The 26160-nt window shown below is 36.8% G+C and overlaps 1 protein-coding gene across 10 annotated transcripts in view; it reads right to left on the bottom strand.

The window, feature by feature from the left end:
* Window positions 1–8878: 8878 nt before the first annotated feature.
* The window catches only part of DLG1 (discs large MAGUK scaffold protein 1), a 1062265-nt gene continuing 1044983 nt past the window's right edge, over window positions 8879–26160 (bottom strand). For all 10 annotated transcript variants that reach the window (XM_034660398.1, XM_034660430.1, XM_034660424.1 and 7 more), the window contains 3 exons: window positions 20940–21049; window positions 11616–11707; window positions 8879–10732 (listed from right to left, as the gene is read on the bottom strand). In XM_034660398.1, the coding sequence (XP_034516289.1) occupies window positions 10626–10732; window positions 11616–11707; window positions 20940–21049 (309 nt within the window). In that variant the 3' untranslated portion in view covers window positions 8879–10625. The remainder of the gene's footprint in view (window positions 10733–11615; window positions 11708–20939; window positions 21050–26160) is intronic.

Genomic DNA, 26160 nt, shown 5'->3' on the forward strand with positions numbered 1-26160 from the left:
TTCTTTCTTCTCTCTCTGAGTTTCAGTTTCTCCATATGTAAAAGGTAGGTTATGATGGCTCCGATATGTCATTTTTCTTCCCCCAAAAGATGTCTGGAGAATCGGAGGAGGACATATATGGTGGAAGCTGTTTTTCCGTTTTGAGCTGGGTCCGTCAGGAAGGGGCACCTTCTTCTGATTCACACAAACCGCCTAACAGGTGGCCCTGGCAGAGGGGCTGTGGCCTGTCCTAAGAGGATGAAATAAATAGAAGCATCCTTAGCAAGTCTCACCCTCCTGACCACGAGGATGAAAAGGCTCATTCTGTCACACTCCTAAAGCAACCAGAAAGTACTGGCAAGATTTGTGTTCATGAAGGTATTCCTCTAGCAGAACTCTGGGTGACACTGCTAAGGTGTCAGCTACAACCTAAGAGATTGGGTGAGCAATTTCACAATGAGGTCCTTTCCCTATCTCTGGGGAGTCGTTCCCCAACTGTGACTCATCAATGAACTTGCTGTCTCTGGGCTCCAGAGGCTTCTGTGTCTGACTCATTTGCTTGGTCTTAGCGTGGACATAGCTTTGGGCATGGACATTACACACATAGATATCCATATGTAATGGGGAGCTCTTGATTTGGGTTGAGGCTGGATCCTGCCATTTCTGAGGTATCAGAGGAATGGGTGGGATGCAATGAGAGAATAACGAGCCAGTAATTTCACCTAGAAACAGCCATATAGAGGAGCAGAAGCGCTGAGGATAGTTTGGTCCCTATTCTGGATTATACTGAGGAGAGGAAGAGTGCCTTTGAGCTTCCTTCTAGAAACAAGAACTAGTTTCACTAAGACTTCTATAAGATGTTGGGACCTAAACAACACTGTTTTGGGACCCCCTGCCCCTGACTCTATTCCATAATATGAAATACAAAGAGCTCTTCTCCACTCTGCCAAAGACCCAGCTCTGGCTCTCCAAGGATTCAGGGTGCCCCCCCCACCATGGAGCTTGCTTGCCAGGGAACTGAGGAACAGTAGCAGGTGCTATGGGATGGAACACATTAAATATAGTCTCTGGGGACTCAGAAAGAAGAGGGGGCCTTTGATGACAGGGGGTAGAGAACCTGTTTGGCTCATGAGCCAGCAAAATATGGATGCCCAATTCTTTTACCCAGAATCTTAGGAAAATTCATATTTTTTCATCTCAACAAACCATGGTTTGTATTTTTCTATTTCTATGAGCCATAATATCTTTGACTAATTAAGAACAAGCTCAAATAATTTTTAATTGGGGAACACTTGGAAGGACTGGTATGCACAGAGAATATTAGCAGTGGTGAACATTTGCAGCAGTACATGTGCTATCAAAGGCTTTACATTCTTACTCTTGACATCATCCACCATGTACTTGCTAACTGGTTAATACATCTGAATTGGTTTATTGAGATCAATGGTAGATATATCGAGCAAGTTTTGTTAATACAAGCTTTTGCCTCTTTCAAAGTGTTTTCCCTATGAAGCTTCACTTAGGGGAGCCCTGTTCACTCGGGCTGCACGATACTCTGTGTGTAAGCTTTTCGAAGGCAGATTTTATGCTTGTGCTTCTCTGTACTCATCACAGGCCTTGAGCATGGAGGACAATTTCTATTATGTTTTAGGATGTTATTAATTGCTGTTCAAGTGACTGATGCTGCTGAGGGGGAAGGACTGAGAAGAGCCACAGAATTGGGGGAGTAGGAGGTCCACAGACAGCTTTGAGCAGTTGCAGTGGCATGGCAAGGGCTGAGGCTTGGCCAGGAGGCTGAGCTTCACGAGGGCAGGGTGGTGTCTTGTCTGCCATCATTCCCAATGTCTACCTTCCTGTCTAAAATGCAGTAGGCATTCAACAAATTATTATTACAAATGAATGGAAAATGGACAGAGTGTCTTTTCAAAGATACTTGGCTTAAGAAAGGCAGAGGAGGGAGGTTGCCTCAAAGGGATTAGGAGTCAACAGAAAGTTTTTATAGGATAGGAGAGATTTGATCATATAATCAGAGCACAACTAGCCCATGCAGGAAGGAGCCTAAAGATACAGGAAAACGGGGAGTGGTAATTGAAGAGGATGTAAGAAATCAGATCAGGAGGATAAGCAGAGAGGGTAATCTTAAAGGAACAATGCTTCCTCCTTGGGGATGGGAAAGAAGAGGGGTGGAAAAAACTCTGAGTCAAACCTGCATTCACATGCAAGACCAGCATCCCAGAGCTTGGTTTATTATTTTAATATCAAACCAAGAAATATTTTTTTTTCCTCCTGAAAACTTTCCTTGCAACCCAGAATTTAAACTGTAAAGGATTAGAAGGCTCCAAGATTAGTCCTGGAGAGAGAGTCTTAAAGCCATTAATAAATCTCCATCTGTTTCACTTAATATAAGATTAAATGAGTGGGAAACAGTATAAAAGGAGCTACAGAATAAAGAAATAAAATCAAGAGTATTGTGTTTGGCCCTGTCACTAAGACTTTACAGAGAAATTATTCCTACCCCAGCTACTTCCAAGGAAGGTTTCAGATGACTTATCATGAAAACATATTCACAAGGAAGATAAAATTGACACAAAGAGAAAAATCACAAAGCATTTTCAGGAAGGAAGATTACTGTACCAGGGACCAGAAAGAAAAGGACTATAATTAAATAAAAAAATTGGCTGACTTAGAGATCTGTAGTCAGACTGTTTTAGTCCCATCCACTCTTCCATCCCAACTCTACGGATTTGCAAATGAAGTCACCGCTAACACTTACGCAATGATGTTTTCAGGTCATGAGAAGCCAAGACCGTGAAGACAGTCTTGCTGTATGAGAGGCCCGCAAGCTGTGTGCTCTCTGATCACCTGCCATGGGTACCTTACTGGGGCAGACGAATACAAGACCACCCAATGGGAGACGGAGCAAACACCTAGAAGTAAAAGCAGCACCAGGGAGAACATGCTCAGTGTTAAGTGGACACCCAGTGTATACTGCAGGCGTTCAGTCTTCATGGGCTGTAACTGGGGAGTCTTCTGCAGGGGAGGGGACTTAGGGTGGGCCTCGAGGAAAGGTAGGGCTTTGCATGACCAACAGCCACAGACAAGAACTGCTGAGGTACGGCTGGTGAGGTAGGTGCGGGAGATGACTGACTGACCTCATACTATGTTCCAGAACTATACTAGACAGGTAAGTTAATTGGTTTGGATTTAAGACCCATGAAGGTAACTGTGGAGAAACACAATCCAAGCTGCATTTTAGGAAAAGTCATCTGGTGATGGCTGGGTCAGCAGGGGGGTAAATCAGAGGCTGAGAGATGAATTAAGAGGCCACCTCAGTAATCCAGGCCTGGGGTTGAGGGTGGGTTAAGGATTAGAGCGATGACAGTGGAAATAATAGCAAGTAAAATATGACATTAAGGAATAACCAATAGTATTTGGTGACTGAATATTTGGGGAAGAGAAATGTCAAGAAACATTAAGGTTAAAACATGGATGATGGAGAGAATATTCTATTAAGTACAACCATTATTAGCTACTGGTAGAAAGATAGTTAAAAGGTTAGTAAAGTTTTTTCCTAGTAAGAGTAAGTAAGGAACGTCAGATAAACTAGATCCGAAGCAAGCACTGCACTTTCAGAGAGAAAGAAAGGGATCTATTAAGACATATCTTTTCTAGTCTTAAATACCACCAGGGAAGTGGGTATTTTTTTTTTAAAGATTTTATTTATTTATTCGACAGAGATAGAGACAGCCAGCGAGAGAGGGAACACANAGACATATCTTTTCTAGTCTTAAATACCACCAGGGAAGTGGGTATTTTTTTTTAAAGATTTTATTTATTTATTCGACAGAGATAGAGACAGCCAGCGAGAGAGGGAACACAAGCAGGGGGAGTGGGAGAGGAAGAAGCAAGCTCATAGCAGAGGAGCCTGATGTGGGGCTCGATCCCGCAACGCTGGGATCACGCCCTGAGCCGAAGGCAGACGCTTAACCGCTGTGCCACCCAGGCGCCCCGGTATTTTTGATCAAATGACTGTCACAAGATTTAGAAAACTTTTTCGTAGAGATTCATAGTGTGAAACATATGGGACTCTCGTCTTGTCTTGAGCCCTCCCATCCGTGAGGTGAATGAACCTGATTTTAGACGTCTAAAGAATTCACCATGTCTTGTTTCACATGCTAATTGTTTTGTGCACGGACTTCTATATGGTTTTTTAAAAAATCTTTCTACTGTGGGTAAAAACTGTCCAAATGATATTGGTCATTAACAGTCGATTTGCAGAAACAGGGAAGAATATATGCTCAATTTGAATAGTTTATTCCCATTTTGGGTAACACCAATAGTTCCTAAGCTTTAGTTAGCGCCAATTAAGAATGACCTAATGTTGTTGTCGTTGTTTTTGAAAACACACAAGAGAAATCAAGTCATATTATGATATGAATGGAAAACACGGACAAGGCCAATTGTGCTATTGGCATGCAATTAATGAAGGGGATGGGCAGCTCTGGTTCAAGGATTCCTTAAATATGCTGCATTGGAATTAGCTTGCTGTTAATCTCAGAATATTAGTAATTCTTAAGATACACAGACGTTACCAGCTAAAGGAAATTGGTAGTCATTAATTTAAAAAAACAAGCTACAATCCTTTTGGTGTTTAACAAACTAGATTTTCTTGAAAGATCAGGACTGTCTTCATGGACTGTTTTCTAAATCGTAAGGCTCTTAGCCTCACGTTTAACAAATGGCTGTTTTCATTGGTTGTTCAGACTATTTTCTTCTCATTTACTACTTACTGTCCTAAGTAGACTACATTTTTTTCCCTTTGGACACTAGCAATGAGAATCTGGCACGGGTCACTAGCACATCCAGCTTTTGGACCATCTGAGTATTATTCCTGAGAATTTGAAATTCTAAAAATTTGAAATTGTTTGTTCTTTACTCTCCTTAGACATAATTTTGTTCTGTAAACAGGCTCTTAGGATATTTATTCTGCATTTAAAGTTTGTTTTGGGATAATAAGCTCCTGTACAATTGCCCAAATGTGTGGATGCTCACAGTAGAGAGGGAGGTGGAGTGGGGGAGGGCCTGTCACAGCTGTCAGATCAGAAACCCATTTCCGGTTCTGATCCTTGCTCCTGCAGATCTAAAGTTGCAAAGCAGCATAAAAATATAGTGGAAAAGACTGAAAACAACCCAAAAGTCCTTCAGTGAAGGGATAAATGAATTATACATCCAAAAAATGGACTACTTAGCAATGAAAATAACAAACTTGATTCCTGCAGCAACATGGACGAAGCCCAGGTGCATTTTGCGAAGTCCAAGAAGCCACACCCCAAATGCTATATAGGATATGGTTCCATTGATAGGACATTCTGGGAAAGGCAAAACTAAAGGCACTGAGAAAATATCAGTGGTTATCAGAGGTTGGGGGTAGGAGGAGGTATGGACTAGAAGTTTTGGGGGCAATTCCATGCTATATACATGGGCCCAAACTCACAGAATTGGACACCATAGAGAATTTTACTGTACATAAATTAAAAAGATATAAAAGAAAATTAGGGGGGGCACCTACATTGCTCAATCGGTTAAACATCGGACTCTTGATTTTGGCTCAGGTCATGATCTCAGGGTTGTGAGATCAAGCCCTGTGTGGGGCTCCGTATTCATCAGGGAGCCTGTTTTTCTCCCTCTCCCCACTCTCTCTCTCTCAAATAAATAAATAAATAAATAAATCTTAAAAAAAAAAAAAGAGGATAGTGGCTTCCCTTGGAGTGGGAGTAATGACTGGGAGGGAGATGAGGTGGGGTACCTGGGCTGCTGGTCACGTTGTTTGAGCTTCATGCTGATAGTTACAATGGGTGTTCATTTATAAAAATTCATTGAGGTATATGTACACTTATGATATTCATACATTTTACATATGTATACTCCAATAACAAGTAACAACAACAAATGACAGTGGGAGAGAATTCCAGCCTTCACCGTCTTCTAGTCTCCTACGTTTCATCTTCTCCCATTGTATACTCTACTGGAAACTGCTAGAAAAATTATTAGTGTGAAACTCTCCCTGGTCAGGTTTGGTACCTGTTCCTAAAAGTTTCAAACATCAGTTTACCTACCAATTCCGTTCACAACGCTGTTTGGCAGACCAGGATGTTTTGCCAACTCTCAGGTAACCATATTTGGGGGTGGAATGAAGAAAGAGCTGGTAGCGGAAAGTCACTGAGAAAGCAATCACGGGTAAGTAGTGACTATTCTAAGTCAAACTGAATAAAAGAAAATGTATCTTACCTGGGTGATTTAAATAATCTTTTTCAGGCCTGTTTCTAGACTCTCAATAGAGAGAGAACTGCTAGGGACTGTTGTATCTAGCACTGCACAGCTGTGAGGATGGCTTGTGAAATCTTGATGTCTTCCTGTTCCATGTTTAAGACTGAGGTAGAGTAGGCAAAAGTCACATCTCTAACAGAGTAGGGATGTTTGGAAGAGACGAGTAAAAATGATTACAGGGACTGAAATGTAAATAATTTCTTCACTGAAAAGTCCATCAGAGAAAATTTCTCTGCAGTTGACGAAGCATGGTGGACCATATTATTCTGTTTTCTGCTACCAATCATAAACACACTCCAGAGCAAGGTAGTAAGAGTCACGTATCAAAGGCTGTGATCAGTGTTTTGTACATATTATTTAACCCTTAAAACAATCCTGCAAGATAGTCATATTCAAATTCCATTTGAAATGAAGACTCAAGGTAATCTGTACAAAGTGAGTTGCAACAATTCCAGGCTTCTGATTCCAAAGGAAAAGGAAATTAACTTTTGGAATGTACTATGTGCTAAGCTCCTTTATGATCTTCTTCTCCATTTTTTTAAACGATTTTGTGTATGTGCGAGTGTGAGAGAGAGAGAGAGAGAGAAAGAGAGAGAGACAACACACGAGCAGGGGGAGGGGAAGAGGGAGAGGAGCAGACTTCCCACTGAACACGGAGCCTGATGCGGGCTCAACCCCACAACCCCAAGATCATGACCTGAGCTGAAACCAAGTCTTGGGACACTTAGCTGAGTCACCCAGGTGCCCCCAAATATCTCCATTTTAGAGATAAGTAAACAGAAAGAGGGATGGCATGACTTGTCCAAGGTTAGTTACATAACCAGAACCAGTGAGTGGTGGAGCTGGCACTGAGTCAAGCTCTGATTCCATAGCCTATATTCTTCACATTATAGCACTCCACTGCCAAAGCCAATGGGAGCTACACTGTGCAATTCTGGAGGGAGATAAATAGAATCTTTGACATTGGACCAAAACACCAGATAATCTACACTTAGGTCAGAAAAGTGACATTCCTGTTTTTCCCTGGTATCTTTCAAATTCAAGCACCTCAATAAAATCTAAGTTTATGGATATTTATTTTCTTTTAATCAGTAATTCAAATCTTGAGGGACTGAATAATCCACTAAATTCAGCTTACAGCATGGGAAGAAAAGGAACTGGATGGTAGAAAAACCACTGTCCCAGGAACCGGAAATCCAATGTTCTAATCCTGGCTCTGTTCCTGATTTGCAGTGTAACTTTGATAAAGCCATGGGGATCTCTGGGCTTGTTTTACCCCATGTAAAATAGGAGTATTCAAGACAGAATTTTGGAAGGTAAATTGTTTACTCTAATACTTTAGAAAACAAATTTTTCTCACGAGTAAAGTCCCAAATTGCCATCTTTGGAATTTAAATACTATGTAGTGGGTTACCAGGTGTTTGTGAGTGTCCTGCAAGCTTGCTTCCATCATTTTTGAAGAGCCTAGAAATGTGTAGTCACATAAGAGGCATTTTAATTTTTGCCAACTTAAAAATATTAAGAAGTGTATTAAAATATGGAATATCTCATAAGATTTGAAATATTATTCCCTCTGTATCAGACTAATGGACTTTTTTTCTAATGAACACTGTTCCATTTATGTTTTTTTTTAATCCCCGCCTCCCCATTTCTGGTTCCAAAGAAGGTTTTTGTATGTCACTATGATGGTGCTAGGCTGATTTGTTTCCCAGAAACATTTCTTTCAGCTGTGATAAAAAGTGACTTGTTCTATGGGTCTGTCCTTATTTATTGTGTGACTCTCGGCAAGTCCTTCATCTAAGTTTGTCTCTGTAAAGGGGCAGTAAATAACATAATTTTAAGTCATAATGCCTTACATAGTAGGGGCTGAGAAAAACAAGGCAGCACATATTAGAACTTGGGGCAGGAAGACTTGGATACAAATACCAAGTACTGCCGCTTACTAGCTAAGTCATCTTGGGCAAGTGATTTCATTCAAGCCTTACAGTGGGGCTAGGAACTCTTAAATTCTTGTCTTTTAACATTAAATGATAATATACTAAAGTGGCTGTTACACAGTACTACTAAGCAATTAGTACTTTTATTAATAATTCTATACAATCTAGAAAGCTGCACAAAAGTATTTTCTTACAAAAACATCACTTAACAAGGACATCCAAAAGCAATGTAATACACATTGTAACAGATAAATGGCATCGTTTTTATAAGCTCTTGATATTTTAGAACATGTAACCAGTAAATACTTCAAAATGGCTTATGCTGGGGTCTTGTTGTAGAGTGATTTCTGGGACTCTTGAGATCATTTTACAATAATTTTCTTCTAGTTGTTTTATGTTTGGTAACAACCTACTATAATTACTGTCATAGCCATAGTATATATTTCAATGTGTCCATAGTATATATTTCAATGTGTTAATATATTCAATTTCAAAACCTACAGAAGAAAATTTGATTAGGTTCCCTAATGGCCCATGAATCCAGTTTATAAATCACATGATGCTCCAAGTTGTTTCAAGAAAATGTTCGCTTGTAAACAGTATTTTCTTTCAGAATTCAAGACACATTTAACATATGGATTTTACAACGAAGTTTATTAGCTGTTCTCCTCTTTCTCATAAATGGAATGGATAATGTTGATAATCCTTTACAAACCAGTACTCATTTAAGAAACTGTAATGAGGAGGCTGTCAAAAACACATGTTTAATAAACAACTCCAAAAAAGCAAAGGGAAGCCAAACAATATTATTAAAAGACCAGAGAAGTTGATTTCTGAATCATATCTACCTTTCACTAAAATTTCTTAAAATTGCTCACCACGAAGATCTGTGCAACTCTAGTGCAGAGCAGCTACGAGAGGTGAAAGGTGTGCAGTCTGAGGGGAAAACTTACACACACGAGGCTTTTGCTTATTTGCCTATTAGTGAAAGGAGAACTGGAAGGAGAGGCAGAAGACCAAATCCAAACCCAATGACAAGAAGAACAGTAACAACAACAACAAAAACAAAACAAAACCCCAAACAAAACCAGGAACCATTTGAAAACTTTTGTAGAAAAGAGGAGAACACGCCTTTACTTCTGTACGTAATCTAATTTCCCTAAAGGTTTCTTTCCACAACCACCATACCCCCATTTTCAGTTCACATGATTAAGGAAGATAAAGTCTAATCAATTAATATTTAATTTAAAAACGAAACAAAAAGTTAAGAGTAGGTGGCAAAAGAAAAAATATATTTTAAATATATATATATGTTTGCGTGTGTGTGCAACTATGTAAAGAAAATAATTCCCATAGTTACAGAGTTTAGTTAAAGAAAGTTTTATATATATTTATATATATATATTTTATTATAACAAAATAGGCAGTTACTGTGGGTAAAATATTCATTAAAATCTGATCCCTAAGAATACATTTAAAGTTTTAGACTATGAATTGGACTCCTTTTCCATTGCCATAATGATTACTACATCACCACTATAATGTCTGTTCTGTCTGTATTTATGTCTATGAAGTTTTCTCAGCCTTATGTGTAAAAAGGTGAGATCCCCTAGCACCTAAACATGGCCTCAATTCAGAAAATGTGATGATCATTATGTATGAACGACTTTTGTAAAACACTATAAATAGTGCTGCACAAGTAGATTAAAAACATTTATAACACTGCTATTCCTAGCAAATGTATTGAGAAAAAACCCTCAAACAATAAAAGACATGAAGAACTCTTATGAAAAATGAATATCCTTTGTGAAACCATGAAAGTTAATGCAGACATTAATTTTGAAATTAAAAAACATATTTTCCTTATTTGTCTATAATGAAATATTTGCTTTGATAACACAAGTCAATTGAGAAAAGGACTTGAGAGTTAGTATATTGGCCAAACCATGCTATTAAAGTTAAGCGTGCACTGTTGCTCAAAGTTTACTAAATCACTGATTAACACCACTTTTCTTTCATTTATACTGAAATTTGAAAAGAATGTATATAAAGCTTTTCTGAAAATCTCTTAAAGTTACTTTCCCTTAAACATTAAGGAATTTTACCACAATTTCCCAGTCTCCCCAAATCCTTAATAGCTGGTCAGGCCATTCCATCTTCAGTTCTGAAAAATGGCCACAAACCAATAGTGACATAAAATAATACAGATGCTACAACTTGAAGGAGACCCTAGATGTCAAAACTAAGCACAACTGCAGACCATGATGAGTGGGATATGATTCAACGTGGAAGGAGCATTGTAGACAGACTCCAAAAGGAAAGGGCAAAGAAGTGTCAGAGAAAATGAGATTGTGGAAAAGAGAAACAGAGAAATATCAGTCCTCATAACTTTTCTTTAGCTGGAACCCAGATGTAAGGACCAGACTGTTCTTCTATGATCTGCTTCACTTGGTTATAAATGTCTTCCAGCGTATCTCCCTGTACAATAGCTGTAATAATAGAAGCAAAATTAGAAACCTCCATTAATTGTCTCTCTTTACCATAACAATTATTGGTGAAATACAAGCTAAATCTTAGACTAGTTAATCATCCAGCAAGAGACCATTTACATACTGTTTGCTTAGTAATAGCCGCACATTTCATTAATTTTCCTACTTCAAAAATATAAGGACTCTTATTTTAAATATGGATCAAAAAGTGAGATTTGGTGATTTTTACTTAGTTTTGTGTATTTCGTAGATACACTGAAGTACTTAGAGGCAAAAGGGCATCTGCCTGCAACCTACTCTTAAATGTTTCAGAAAAAAAGAAAATGTGGTAAAACGTTAACATTTAGAATATGGGTGAGAAGTGTATGAGAATTGCTGGTACTATTCTTGTGAATATTCTGTAAGTCTGAAATTATTAAAAAAAAGAAAAGAAAAAAAGCACATGGGTTACAACACCATGGCATTTGACGTAGTGTGACCACCTGAAGAATAATTTAAAGGACAAAATGAATGAGAGATTGTTTGGGAACTGCTACCCACTCATTTTTTTTAAAACAATTAATATCTTAAAATGGATCAAAATTTATAAAGCATAATATCAGAAGTCATTTTCACAGAAGAAATCAAGTCTGAATCTATTCTTCTCCAGTTTAGTATGTCTTACTGAACCACTTAAGAAACACTTTTAGGATTCCTCATCACCACTACGTAGGTTAGATAAATTATTCTGAAAACCACAGTATTAATAACATAGTATTAATACACAGTATTGACCATAATAATTAATTACTGGTAGATATGGGCATAGTTCAAAGTTCAGTGGGTCAGTTCATATGGCTCCAAATCAAAATTCTGTCAGGGTACTGACACACATGATGCCAACCTGTGAAATGTTCAGTAAATTCTTGTTCCAGTTTCATGGCTCTCTCAAATGTCTTTCTGGCTTGTTCTTCTGTTAGACGCTTATTCATTTCCCTATGCAAATAAATTTAGAAATTAGCTATCAGTACATTATAATACTTTTTGAAAAAAAGATGACAAAAGAGACACATAAAACATAAAATCACGAAAAATTGAGCTCTGTTGAGAATACGTCATTAAAAATTAGATTCAGTCACTAAATACATCAAGTTTTATGCTTGGACTGACAGAGGTTTTCAACAGATTTTTGCATTGGCTCAAGGCAGCCAAAAAAAATCCCCAAGCATTAATTTGATATTTTTCACTTTGATGAAAATTTCAAATTAGATATAGCATAGAGGTCCACCTACCAGTTTATGGATAACAAAGATAACACCATAACATATCAGACAACATCATGAGAAGGCAATCAGCAAAATATAGTCTGGGGAGAACTCTGTAGAAGAATGACGTGGTTTCTTTAACAAATAAATTGGCAAAAAAAAAAAAAAGATATGGAGGGAGATTCTACAGATTAAAACAATTAACCAACTGTCACAAATAGATCTTATTGGGAACCTGATTTAAGCAAATAAATTGAAAAAAATATGCAAAACTGATGAGACAATCAGGAAAATTTGCACTATCTGATGATATAAAAAATCATTTTAAGCGCGACATCAGAGAGATGTTTTCTAATAACGTAATTCTTATCTTTCAAACATATACTGAAATATATGGATGAAATCATATAATGTCTGGGGTTTGTTTCAAAATAATCTGGTGTGGATGGGTAGGGGGCAGGGGTGATAGATGAAACAAGATGGGTCATAGCTGATAATTATTGCTGCAGCTGGATGATGGGTATATGAGAGTCTGTTTCCAACTTAAAGGGAAAGCTTCCAATATTTCTTCATTAAATATGACATTTGCTTTGATATTTTGTAAGTGACCTCTATCAGATTAAGGAAATTCCCTCCTATTCATAGTTGGCAAAATGTTTTTTGTCATGGATGGATGTTTATTTTATTAAATGCTTTTTCTTCATTTATTAAAATGATCATATACTTTTACTCCTACAATCTCTTGATGTGCCACACTTACATGGATTTTAAAAGATTCATTAAAAATTGTGGAAAAATGTATATGTTACTATTTTAACCATTTTTAAGTGTACAGTTCACTGGCATTAATATCTTCACACTGCTNTTTACTCCTACAATCTCTTGATGTGCCACACTTACATGGATTTTAAAAGATTCATTAAAAATTGTGGAAAAAATGTATATGTTACTATTTTAACCATTTTTAAGTGTACAGTTCACTGGCATTAATATCTTCACACTGCTGTGCAACTATTACCACCATCCAACCCTACAACTGTTTTCATTTTGTAAAACGAAAATTCTATTCCTATTAAGAATAGAACTCCCCGTTGTCATCTCTCCTCAGCCCCCGCTAACCACCATCATACTTTCTGTCTCTATGATTTTGACCACTCTGAGTACCTCAAAAAGGTGGAATCATACAGCATTTGTGTTTTTGTGACTGGTTCATTCCACTGAGCATAATGCCTGCAAGGATCACCAATGAACAAACTGCAGAATTTCCTTGTTTGTATGTATGTATCATATTTTGCTTATCCATGCATTCCACTGATGGACACTTAGGTTTCTTCCACATTTTAGTTACTGGGAATAATGTTACCATAAACATGAATGTACAAGTATCTCTTCAGAACAGCAGCATATACCTAGAAGTGGAATTGCTGGATCACGTAGTAACTCTATGCATCTTTTCATGTGCTTATTGGCTGTATCTTCTTTGGAAAAATGTCTATTCAAGTCCTTTCCCCATTTTTGAATTGAGTTGTCTTCTTGTTTTAGGGGTTCTCTAAATATTCTGTATATGAATCCCTTATTAGATATATGACTTGAAAATACTTTCTCCCATTCTGTGGATTGCCTTTTTACTCTGTAGAGTGTCTTTTGATATACGAAATTTTATTATTTTTAAAGATTTTAAGTAATCTCTACACCCAATGGGGGCTTCAACTCAGAACCCCGAGATCAAAAGTCACAGGCTCCACCAGCTGAGTCACTCAGGGGCCCCTGCTATACAAAACTTTAAAATATGGCGCTCCTGGGTGGCTCAGTTTCATGCCTTTGTCTCAGGTCACGATCCCACGGTCTTGGGATCAAGTCCCACATCAGGCTCCCTGCTCAGCCAGGAGTCAGATTCTCCCTCTTCCTGCTTGTGCTCTGTCTCTCAAATAAATAATTGAAATCTTGAAAAAAAAATATTCATGGAATCTTTGTTGTTGTTACCTCTGTCTTTGGTGTCATATCCAATAAACCAATGCCAAATCCAATGTTGTAAAGCTTTTGTCCTATTTTCTTCTAAGAATTTTATTGTCTTACATTTAGGTCCTTGATCCATTTTGCGTTAATTTCTGTGTATGATGTTAAGTAAGGGTCCAACTTAATTCTTTTACGTGTAGATACCCAGTTTTCCCAGCACCATTTGTTGAAATGACTGCCCTTTCCCCCACTGAATGGTTTTGTATCCTTGTTAAAAATAAAAAATCATATATGCAACAGTTTACTTCTGACCTCTCTATTCTACTCCATTGGTCTTTTAAATTTTTTTCATGATAAATGTATTGTTTTAATCCCCATCCCCTATTTCCTCCATCCCACTACCCACCTCCCCTCTGATAACCATCAGTTTGTTCTCTGTAGTTAAGTCTGTTTCTTGGTTTGTCTTTTTCTTTTACTTGTTTGTTTCTTAAATTCCATATGAGTGAGATTATATGGCCTTTGTCTTTCTCTGACTTATTTTGCTCAGCTCTATCCATGTTGTTGCAAATGACGAGATTTTATTTTTTACTGCTGAATTGTATATACATTCCATTGTATATACATGCCACCTCTTCTTTACCCATTCATCTGTCAGTGGACACTTNCTTTTTTACTACTGAATTGTATATACATTCCATTGTATATACATGCCACCTCTTCTTTACCCATTCATCTGTCAGTGGACACTTGGGCTGCTTCCATAGTTTGGTTACTGTAAATAATGCTGTAATAAATATAGGGTGCATGTATCCCTCTAAGTTAGTGTTTTGTAAGATTTTATTTATTTGTCAGAGAGAGAGAGAGAGAGAGAGAGCAAGCACACAAGCAAGGGGAGCTGCAGGAAAAGGGAGAAGCAGGCTCCCTGTTGAGCAAGCAGCCCGATGTGGGACTCGATCCCAGGACCCTGGAATCATGACCTGAACCGAAGGCAGACGCTTAACTGACTGAGACACCCAGGCATCCCTGAGTTAGTGTTTTCGTATTTTTGGATAAATACCCAAGTAGCGGTGATTCCTGAATCATAGGGTAGTTCCATTTTTAAATTTTTGAGGAACCTCCAAACTGTTTTCAAAAATGGCTGTACCAATCTGTATTCCCACCAATAACGCATGATGGCTCCTTTCTCTCCATATCTCTGGCAACACTTGTCTTTTGTTTTAGCCATTCTGACAGGTCTGAGATGATATCTCATTATAGTTTTGTATTCCACCGGTCTTATATATCTGTCTTTATGACAATACTACAGTTTTGGTTATTGTAGCTTTGTAGTGAATTATGAAATTAGGAAACCTGAGTCTTCCAGTTTTTTTTTCTTTTAAAATATTGTTTTTGGCTATTTGGGGTCCTCTGAGATTCCATATTCTAGTATTTCCAGTACTTGTGTTGAATAGAAGTGGTAAAAGCAGGTATGCTTGCCTTGTTCCTGATCTTAGAGAAACAGCCTTCAGTCTTTTACCACTGAGTATAATGTTTGCTCTGTGTTTTTCATATGTGGCTTTATCATACTGAAGTAGCTTCCTTCTATTCCTATTTTATTAAGTATTTTTAATCATGAAAGGGTGCTGTCAAATGCCTTTTTAAAAAAGGTAATCTCTATGTCCAACGTGGGCCTCAAACCCATGACCCTGAGATTAAGAGTCACATGCTCTACCAGACTGAGCCATTCAGGTGCCCCTGTCAAATGCTTTTTCTGCACTGAGATCATTTGTGTTTTTTCCTTCACTTTCCTTTATTTTGTTGATACAGTATATTATGTTGATTAATTTACATATGTCAAACCATCCTTGTATTCCAGGAATAAAACCACCTGGTCATGGTGTGTAATCCTCCTAATATGTTGGTGAGTTCTGTTAGAATTTTGTTGAGGATTTTTGCATCAATGTTCATAAGAGATACTGATCTGTAGTTTTCTTGCAGTGTCTTTGTATGGCCTTTGTACCATGTTACGTAATGCTGGCCTCATAAAAGGAGTTAGGAAGTGTTTCCCTTCTCTTCATTTTTTTTTTTTTTTTGAAAAGTTTGAGAAGGATTGGCATTAGTTCTTTAAATGCTTGGTAAAATCCCCACCCACCGGTGAAACCACCAACTCCAGGGCTTTTCTTTTTTTCTTTTTTTTTAAAGATTTTATTTATTTATTTGACAGAGATAAAGACAGCCAGCGAGAGAGGGAACACAAGTGGGGGAGTGAGAGAGGAAGAAGCAGGCTCATAGCAGAGGAGCCTGATGTGGGGCTGTGGGGCTCGATCCCATAACGCCGGGATCACGCCCTGAGCTGAAGGCAGACGCCCAACCGCTGTGCCACCGAGGCGCCCCCAGGGCTTTTCTTTGTTAGGAGGTTTTGATTACTGATTCAATCTCCTTAGTCATTATAGATCTATTTACAGTTTCTCTTTCTTTTTGATTAAGTTTTGGTAGGTTTGTGTTTCTAGGAGCTTGTCCATCTATGTTATACAATTTTTTGGTGCACAGTTGGTCGTAGTACTCTTATAATCCTTTTTATTTCTGTAGAATCTGTAGTAATATCCCCACTTTCACTTCAGATTTTAGTAATTTAAATCTCTTTTCTTAGTCCATCTAGCTAAAGGTTTGTCTTTTTTATTCCAAGAATCAACTTTTGGTTTCATTGATTTTCTCTCACTTTCTATTCTGTCTTTTGTTTGATCTCTGCTCTAATTTTTATTGTTTCCTTCCTTTTGTTACTTTTGGGTGTAGATTGTTGTTCTTTTTCTAGGGGTAGGGACTTGCAACAATGACAATGGCTTCCTGCCTCTGTGTCTGCACCTCCACAACCAAAAGAAGCAATCAGCTGTTAGAGCACAGTTGTCTGAAATTTGGAGAACCAAACTTTATTGCCCACCTTGGCCCCCACAAACCGCTCAAGAAAGGCATGCATGGCTGCCTGCTATGGGCTGAAAGTGGGGAGATAAGTAACTGCTACCAGGCTAAAAGCTGAAATTAACCAAAATTAACCACTCAAACCTTCCCCTAGAAGTTGCAAGCCTTCAATAGACTACTGAGTTCCAAAGTAGTTACTTCTGACAGATTCTGTTAAGTCCAATTGTGTCTAGGTGGGGAAATGGACTCCTGGTGCTTCCTACTTCATCTTCTCTCTAGCTCTACCACTGATTAATTTTTAAATGTTTAACTACTCTTGCATTCTTGAATAAACCCAACTTGGTTATTTTATCTTGTTAAAAAAAATTAATTCTTGAACTCAATTTATTTGTATTATGGTAAGGATTTTTGCATCTGTATTTGTGTTAAGATTGGCTTATCATTTTCATTTCCTATGAGGTCTTTCTTAGTCAGGTTTTGGTATTAAATGAATGTCCATAAAATTAGTTGAAGAATTTGTGTAAAATTTATATTACTCAGCTTTTGGTAGAATTCAGTAAGTCCTGTTGGCCTAGTGTTTTATTTCTGGGAAGGTTTTTCATAGGAGAGTTAAGTTCTTTAATAGGAACAGGATTAGATTTTCTATTTCATTTTTTCCTTTTCTGTTTCTTAAGACTTTTCTAAAGTNTCCTTTTCTGTTTCTTAAGACTTTTCTAAAGTTTGGGGCGCCTGGGTGGCTCAGTCGTTAAGTGTCTGCCTTCGGCTCAGGGCATGATCCTGGCATTCTGGGATAGAGCCCTGCATCAGGCTCCTCCGTTAGGAGCCTGCTTCTTCCTCTCCCACTCCCCCTGCTTGTGTTCCCTCTCTTGCTGGCTGTCTCTCTGTCAAACAAATAAATAAAATCTTAAAAACAAACAAAAAAAAAACCCCTTTTTTTAAGTATAACTTTCAAACATAGAAAAGGAATATTGTAAATATATAGCTGGATGAATTTTAACCAACTTAAACTTACTTGTGTACTATCTAGTACCTAGATCAAGTTCTAGAACATTACACCAGTACCCCAGAATCTGGGTGTGCTCATTCCAGTCACCTACTTACCTTTAAAGAGTAACCTCCATTTGACTTCTATAAGCAATGATTATACTGGAATCATAGAATATGTATAAAGGAATCTAGACTATATATACTTTTAGGTCTGGATTTATTTTTTACTCAAATTATGTTTGTGAGATTCTTCCATACTTTTGTGTGTAGTTGGAGACTGCTCATTCTCATTATTGTAGAATATTTCACTGTGTGAGTATGTCATAATTTATGTATTCCCTAATGGACATTTGGATAGTGTTTTTGGTTATTTAAGCAGTACTTCTGTCAGCAATATAGTACATGTCTTTGGTGAACATATGTAAACATTTCTGTTGAGTACATATCTAGAAATGAGACTTCTGGATCTTTAGTTATGTGTATGTTCAGTTTTAGGAGATACTGTAAACAGTTTACCAGTGTGGATGTACCAATTTATACTCCCCTCAGTGCTATGAGTTTCAGTTGTTCCATGTCCTTGCTAACAATTGATATTTTCTTTTTCATTTTAGGTATTTTTGGTGTGTGGGTGGTAGTATATGACATTAGGGTTTTTTTGTGTTCTTGTGTTTTTTTAAGTAGGTTTCACATCCAAAGTGGACCTTAAGGGATGCCTGGGTGGCTCAGTCGGTTAAGTGGCTGCTTTCAGCTCAGGTCATGATCCCAGGGTCCTAGAACTGAGTCCTGCACAGGGCTCCTTCCTCAGTGGGGAGCCTGCTTCTCCCTCTGCCTGCTGGTCCCCCTGCTTGTGCACTCTCTCTCTCTGACAAATAAATAAAATCTTATTTAAAAAACAAAAAACAAAGTGGGGCTTGAACTCATGACCCTGAGATCAAGTGTCATGTGCTCTACTGACTGAGCCAGCCAGGAGCCCCGACATTATAGTTTTAACTTGTGTTTCCATGTTTAATCGAGTGCCATCTCATATGTTTATTCACTATTTGGATATCTCCTTTCTTGAACTAAGTCCATTTTTCTATTGGGTTGCTTGTGTTAACCTTTTTAAGGTCTATCTGATGTGCGGTGATATCCCATTTTCATTCCTGACAGTATTTATGCCTCCTGTTTTTTCTTGATCTTTCTCACTAATGGTATACAGTATTTTTTAAAAAAACATTTTTTATTTTGTTGATCCTGTCTACCATATTTGTTTCCTCTTTTACTGTATTTCTACTTTCTTTGAGTTTCACTGACTGGTTTTTTTCTAATTTATAGATTGCTAAAATTTATTTGACTTCCTCCTACATTCTTTCCTAATATTTAGGGCTGTGAATTTTCCATCACCAAGCCTACTATAATCAAATTCATTTACTTGACAATTTCGTTACCATTTAGTTTAAAACATTAACTTATGCTGTGATTTCTTCTTCTTCCCATCCAGAAGTAAAATGCTTAATTTCCAAATATGTTGGAATTTTCTAGTGATCTTTTAATTAGTGATTTCTATTTTAATTTCACCATGGTCAGAGAATACTTGTTTTCAATCACTGAAATTAGTAGTTTAGCATATAATCAGTTTTGATAATTGTTCTATGTGCATTTGAAATTAATGTGTAAATTTTGCAGATGTTGAATGCAGTGTTTTTTACATATGTTAATTAGGTGAAGTTTTTACTTTGTGTTCTATATCCATACTGATTTTTTGTTTGTTTTCTTATTCTATTACTTCCTGACTGTTACATTAAGTTCTCCCACTGTGATTCTGGAGTTATTTTTTTCCTGTATAATTATCAATTTATGCTTTACATATTTTGAGACTGTAGTAAGTACAAATGTATAAATACACCTTCCTGATGGAGTGAACTTTTCTTTCATTTTTATGAAATGTCCATTTTTATGTCTAAAAGTAATTTCTTGCCTTTAGATACACTTTGATAGCAATATAAACAAACTTACTTTTGGTTAATTGTGTATGGTATATCTTTTTTCTAGACTCTCACCTTCAGCTTTTCCATAGCCTAATATTTAAGGTGTGTCTTATGAAAGCAACATATAGTTGATGCGTATCATAACACACTATTCCAAAATATGGCACTTTGGCATACTGAGTATTTTAAGCTGAAGGAATTTGAAAAATGGCAGGTATATATTAAGAACTCTGACCTTCCCTGAGGCAGGTCCAAGATCCTCATGTGAGAGGTGGCATTGTTATACCTGGAGGAAACAAACATCCTCATCTCCGAAGATGGAGGGACACGGAGAAGAATTTGAACAAAAAGGCCTGGCTAAGTTTCCTGAGTTTGCTACTCTTAGCTTATGTTCTTTGGTACTATCACATTTTCCCATGACTGTCCATTTGTCACCAAACCTATAAAAATGCTCAAGTTTAACTGATTTTTTGGGTCTTTATTTCATTATGAATGCTCCCATGACACATGAAACTTGAATTAAATAAATCTCTGTGTTAATCTGTCTTTTGCTACACAGGTCCATGTGAAAACCAAAGAGAGAGAAAAGAATTTTTTCCTCTCCTACAAAAGCAGCATCTAGTTTATTTTTTCTTCAACTACTCTGACAATCCTTGTCTTTTAATCAGACCACTTAGTCTAGCATTTAGTTAATGAAATATTTGGGTTCATTTAAACCATCTTACTATCTGTATCCTTTCTGTCCCATCTGTTCTATATTTCTATTTGCTTTCTTATCTTCTTGTAGTTTTTATTTAAATTAGATTTTTGCCCTCTATTAATAAGTAGTTATACATTATTTTATTCTTTTAGTGGTTACCCATAGCTACACTGCCCCCAGTCAGTAATTGCTAGCCACATGTCACTACTTAGACTTAAAATTCTAATACATGTTACCTTATTCACTTTAGTATATTAATGTTGATGATGATGATAGCTAATATCACAGAATACTTATTTAATCCTCACAATAACCCTTGAATTGAGTATATGATTACTATCTCCATTTTACAGATAAGAGAACTGAGATGCAAGGAAGGTAAGTAAACTATCCAATCTAATAAGTGATAGACTCTGGATTTGTACTTTCAGACTTGTGCCTTAGGCATTTACACTTACATGATATTTTCCATGGATTTGGGTTTAATAAAAATGGAGATTGGGTAAAGTTGTGCAATCTGTAATCTCTTTATGGCATTTCCAGATACATCGAGGATACAGTGTTTGCCCTAAAATACAGGAAATAAAGAAGAAAAACAAGTGAACCAAGTATTTTCAGTTATATCAAAGGTACATTTCCTACAGGTACAAAATCTGGATTATGATATGTTTGGATCCTGTTCACTTTAAGCAAACTTGTCATTTCTGTTAGCAAATTTCAGAGGGGAAATGAAGACAATGAATAATGACTATGAATAATTAATTTCCATTTTCAAATATTACATTTAAAAAGGAATGAAAATACAGTTCCCTTACTCCTAGCTTTCATAGACCAGTCTCAAAATGGCAACCAATATGGGGCTCTTAACTTTTATTTTGCCAAGAAAAACAACCACCCCAAGCTACCATCTTATTGTAACTATCATTCCATAAAAGAATATACAATCAACAAGAAGGTAAAAAACCTTTTAAAATGAAGGAGAATCTTTAAAATGGAATAAATTTAAATTTATAAAACCTAGTAGATTATTACTAATCTACTTCTCATTTTATTGGGGACTAGCAAAAACTTTATCACAAACTGGCAAATGGGAACCCCACTTCTGGATTTAAGACATTTTTTTCTGACATGCTTAAAATTTACTTACAAAGGCCATTTGGATTTTTATCTTTATGAAAAGGGTTTCCATGTTAAATAGGGTAGTAATCATAACTTATCAAATAGATTTTATTATAACATTTTAAATCAGGTACTGCCTCATAATGCATTTTTAAAATAATTTATTTTAGAGAATGAGAGCACGTGAGAGCAGGGGGAGGGGCAGAGGGAGAGAGAGAATCCTCAAGCAGACTCCCCACTCAGTGCAGAGCCTGATGCAGGGATCTATCTCCGGACCCTGAGATCATGACCTGAGCCAAAATCAAGAGTTGACTGCTTAACCAGCTGAGCCACCCAGGTGCCCCTCATAATGCATTTTGTAATCCAAGGGCTTAAGTATACTTCAATGAACAAGTTCAATTTAGTAGGAATATTTATTTATTTATTATTATTTTAGAGAGAGAGCGAGAGCAAGGGGTGAGAGGAAGATGGAGAGAGAATCTCAAGCAGACTCAACCCTGAGCATGGAGCCCAAAGCAGGACTTAATCTCACAACCCTGGGGTCATGACTTGAGCTGAAATGAAGAGTTGGACACCCAACTGACTGAGCCACCCATTTGCCCCATGAGCACTACATCTTAATTTTATCTAACCTTACTCTAGTTTCTTAAAGTATCTTTCATTTTATAATAGTCTTTAGTTTTATAATGAATTTATAATTTATTTTACAAAATAAATTTTATGATATGTTATGATATATTCTGTATGGTTTCCCAGGTATACTATTATTTGAAAATAGAGATAGTTTTACTTTTCCTCTCAATTTTCATGCCTCTAATTGATTTCTCTTGTCTTAACAGCATTGACTAATGCCTCAAGTACAATGAATACTTTGAGTACAAGCGGAACAGCAGTAGAGATAATGGACATCCTTGCCCTGTTCCTCAATAATGGAATTGCCCTGTATTTTGCCTCGTATTTCTCCTATTAAGGATTTTAAATTAAGAATATCTATCCATCCATTCATCCATCTCAATCTCTTTCTTTTTCCTGTTTAAAATATTACATCAATCTCTGTATTTTTTAGTTTTTCTCCCCCCAGGAAAGGTACTGAATTCTACAAAAAGTTTTTTAGGCATCTATGGATATATGATTTTTCTCTTTAGATTTGTGGAAGATTACATTAATTTCCTAACTTTCAGCTGACCTTAAATTCCTTTAATCCCATTTGGTCATAGTGTATTATTTTTGCAATGTGGTACTGGATTCTGTTTACTAAAATATTTAACATTTTTGCATTAATATTTGTAAGTGATATTGGTCTATGATTTTTCCTGTCTCCAGCAGGCTTAGATATCAATATTATATTTGCTTCATATAAAGAATGCTCTTGAACAGTTTACAAGGCTTTAGAGCAATCTAACCTTTGAGATCTGGTAGAATTCTCCTGTGAAGCCATCTGAGTCTGGTGCTCTTTTGTGGGGTAGTTCCTTGGTAACTTGCTCTATTTCTTCTAAAGAAATCCTTCCATTTCTAATAGGACAATTTTGGTAAGCCACATTTTTCTAAAAAATTATCCATTACAACCAAGTTTTAACATTTATTTATATAAAGATATACAAAGTAGTCTTTTATGACTTCCTAATATTTTGATGGCATGTCCCCATGTCATTTGTTTCTATTATTTGTGATTTTTCCTTTAAAAAAAAAATCAGGTCAGCTCATGCTTTGTCTATTGTATCAACTTTTTCTAGATCTTCTATTTTTCTATTTTCTTTTTTAAAGATTTTATTTATTTACTCGACAGAGATAGAGACAGCCAGCGAGACAGGGAACACAAGCAGGGGGAGTGGGAGAGGAAGAAGCAGGCTCATAGCGGAAGAGCCTGATGTGGGGTTCGATCCCATAACGCCAGGATCATGCCCTGAGCCGAAGGCAGACGCTTAAACCGCTGTGCCACCCAGGCGCCCCATTTTTCTATTTTCTACCTTACATTCTCAAAAATTTTTTTAGTATTTTATTGTAAAATGTACACGTGAGTTGACAAAACATTTAAGTAGTTCAGCAAGGATTTAAAGTTAAAGTTGTAAGTTCTCTTTCCCCTCAAAGCACCAAGAGGATTGTCAGTTTTTATTTTAAAGAGCTTGATTAAGGTGTAACTGACATACAATAAGCTGCAGGTATTTAAAGTATACAATTTAAAAAAATTTTTAAAAAGATTTTATTTATTTGAGAGAGAGTGAGTGAGCATCAACACTGGGCGGGGCGGGGGGAGGCGCAGAGGGAGAAGCAGACTCCCCGCTGAGCAGGCAGTCCCAGATTATGACCTGAGCTGAAGGCAGATGCTTAACTGAGCCACCCAGGTGCTCCTGAAGTATAAAATTTAAGTTTTGACATATGTATACACCCTGAAATCATCATCAAGATGAATAGGATGAACATATTAGTCACCCCCAAATTTTCCTCATGCCTCTTTGTAACTTCTCCCTCTAGTTCTTTCCCAAGCAACCACTGGTCTGTTATTATAGATACCTTTGTATGGACATATACTTTCTTTTTTCTTGGGTAAATATCCAGAAATGGATCATATGCTAGGTAACTGTTTTCATCTCATTCATTCATTCATTCATTCATTCATTCATTCATTCAGAGAGCCGCCAGCACACACAGGGTGGGGCAGGTAGGGGAAGGGCGAAGGGAAAGGGAGACAGAATCTTAAGCAGGCTCTACACCCAGTGTTAAGTCGGATGCCAACTCAGTCTCCTAACTCTGAGATCATGACCTGAGCCGAAATAAAGATTTGGATGAGTAACTGACTGAGCCACCCAGGCACCCCCAACCTGTTTTTCAAAGTGGTTGTATCATTTTATATTCTCACTTAGTGGAGTATAAGAGTTCCAATTGCTCCATATCTCTGTCAAAACTTGGTAATGGTCAGTTAAACATAATTAAGTCATTCTAATGGGTGTGTAATGGGAACTCATTATGGTTTCAATTTGCATTTCCCTAATACTGATTATGCTGCATATCTTTTTATGTGTTTATTGGCCATCTTCTTTAGAGAGATGTCTTTTTAAATACTTTGCCCATTTTTAAACTGGGTTGTTTTTATTATTACATTGCAAGAGTTCTTTACATATTCTGGATACAAGTCTTTCATGAGATACAGGATTTGAAAATATTTTCTCCTAGTATATAGCCTGCCTTTTTATTCTCTTAAGAGTTTTTCAGAGCAGAGTTTTAATTTCAATGAAATCCAATTTCTCATTATTTTTTTCTTTTATGGATTGTGCTTTTGGTATACTATCTTAGAAATCTTCGACAAACCCAGTCATGAAGATTCTTCTATGTTTTCTTCTACAAAGTTTATAGTTTTAGGCTTTACATTTATGATCTATTTTTAGTTAATTTTTGTATATGATGAGAGGCATGGCTAGTCAATTGTTCTAGCACCATCTGTTGAAAAGACTATGCCTCCCCCTTTTTCAAAGATTTTATTTGACAGAAAGTGTGAGAAAGCACAAGCAGGGAGAGCAGCAGAGGGAGGGGGAGAAACAGGCTCCCCTGGTGAGCAGGGAGTTTGATGCAGGGCTAGATCCCAGGATCCTGAGATCATGACCTGTGCCAAAGGCAGACACTTAACTGACTGAGCCACCCAGGTACCCCAAGACAATCCCTTTCTCCACTGAATTGCCTTTGCACTCTTGTCCACAGTTGTCCATATATATGTGGGTCCATTTAAGGATTCTCTAGTATGTCCTCATGATTTACTTGTCTGTCTTCATGCCAGTACCATTGAATCTTGATTACTGTGTTTCTGTAAGTCTCAAAATCAAGTACTGTTGAGTCCTTCATATCTTTGATTTTTTTCAAAGTTGTTTTGGCTATTCTAGATTTTTCCATTTCCTATGAGCTTTAGAATCAGCATGCCATTTTCTACCGGGGTTGTACTAAGTTTAAAAGTTCAACTGACATCTAAATAATATTAAGGCTTAGAAACCATGAACATGATGTATTTCTCCATTTATTTAGGTCTTCAATTCTCTTAGCAATACTTTGTGGTTCTTAGTGTACTGATCTGTAAATCTTTTGTTAGATTGATCTCTTAAGTATTTATTATTTTTTGATGCCACTGTAAATAATGTTGTTTTTCAAAATTTTGGCTTATGACTGGTCTAAGTACATAGGAATACAACTGACTTTTGAATAATGAATGATACTGTATCCTTCATTCTTGCTAAACTTATTAATTCTAGTAGTTTTTTGGGTAGAATCTACCAGATATTTTACATAGACAATCATATCATCTGCAAATGAGCACAATTTTACTTCTTCCTTTCCAATCTTAACTTTTCTTACTTCTTTTTGACTTACTGCACTGACTAGGACCACTAGTATAATGCTGAAAACAAGTGGTAAAAATGGATATTCTTGATATGTTTCTGATGGGTGTTGGATTTTGCTGAATGCTTTTCTTGAACTATGGAGATGATTGTTATGATTTTCCCTTTTCAGTTTAATATGGTGAGTTACACTAACTGATTTTTTCTTTTTCTTTTTTTTTTTTTAAAGATTTTATTT

The sequence above is a fragment of the Ailuropoda melanoleuca genome, chromosome 1, assembly GCF_002007445.2.
Source record: "Ailuropoda melanoleuca isolate Jingjing chromosome 1, ASM200744v2, whole genome shotgun sequence".
Classification (NCBI taxonomy): Eukaryota; Metazoa; Chordata; class Mammalia; order Carnivora; family Ursidae; genus Ailuropoda; species Ailuropoda melanoleuca.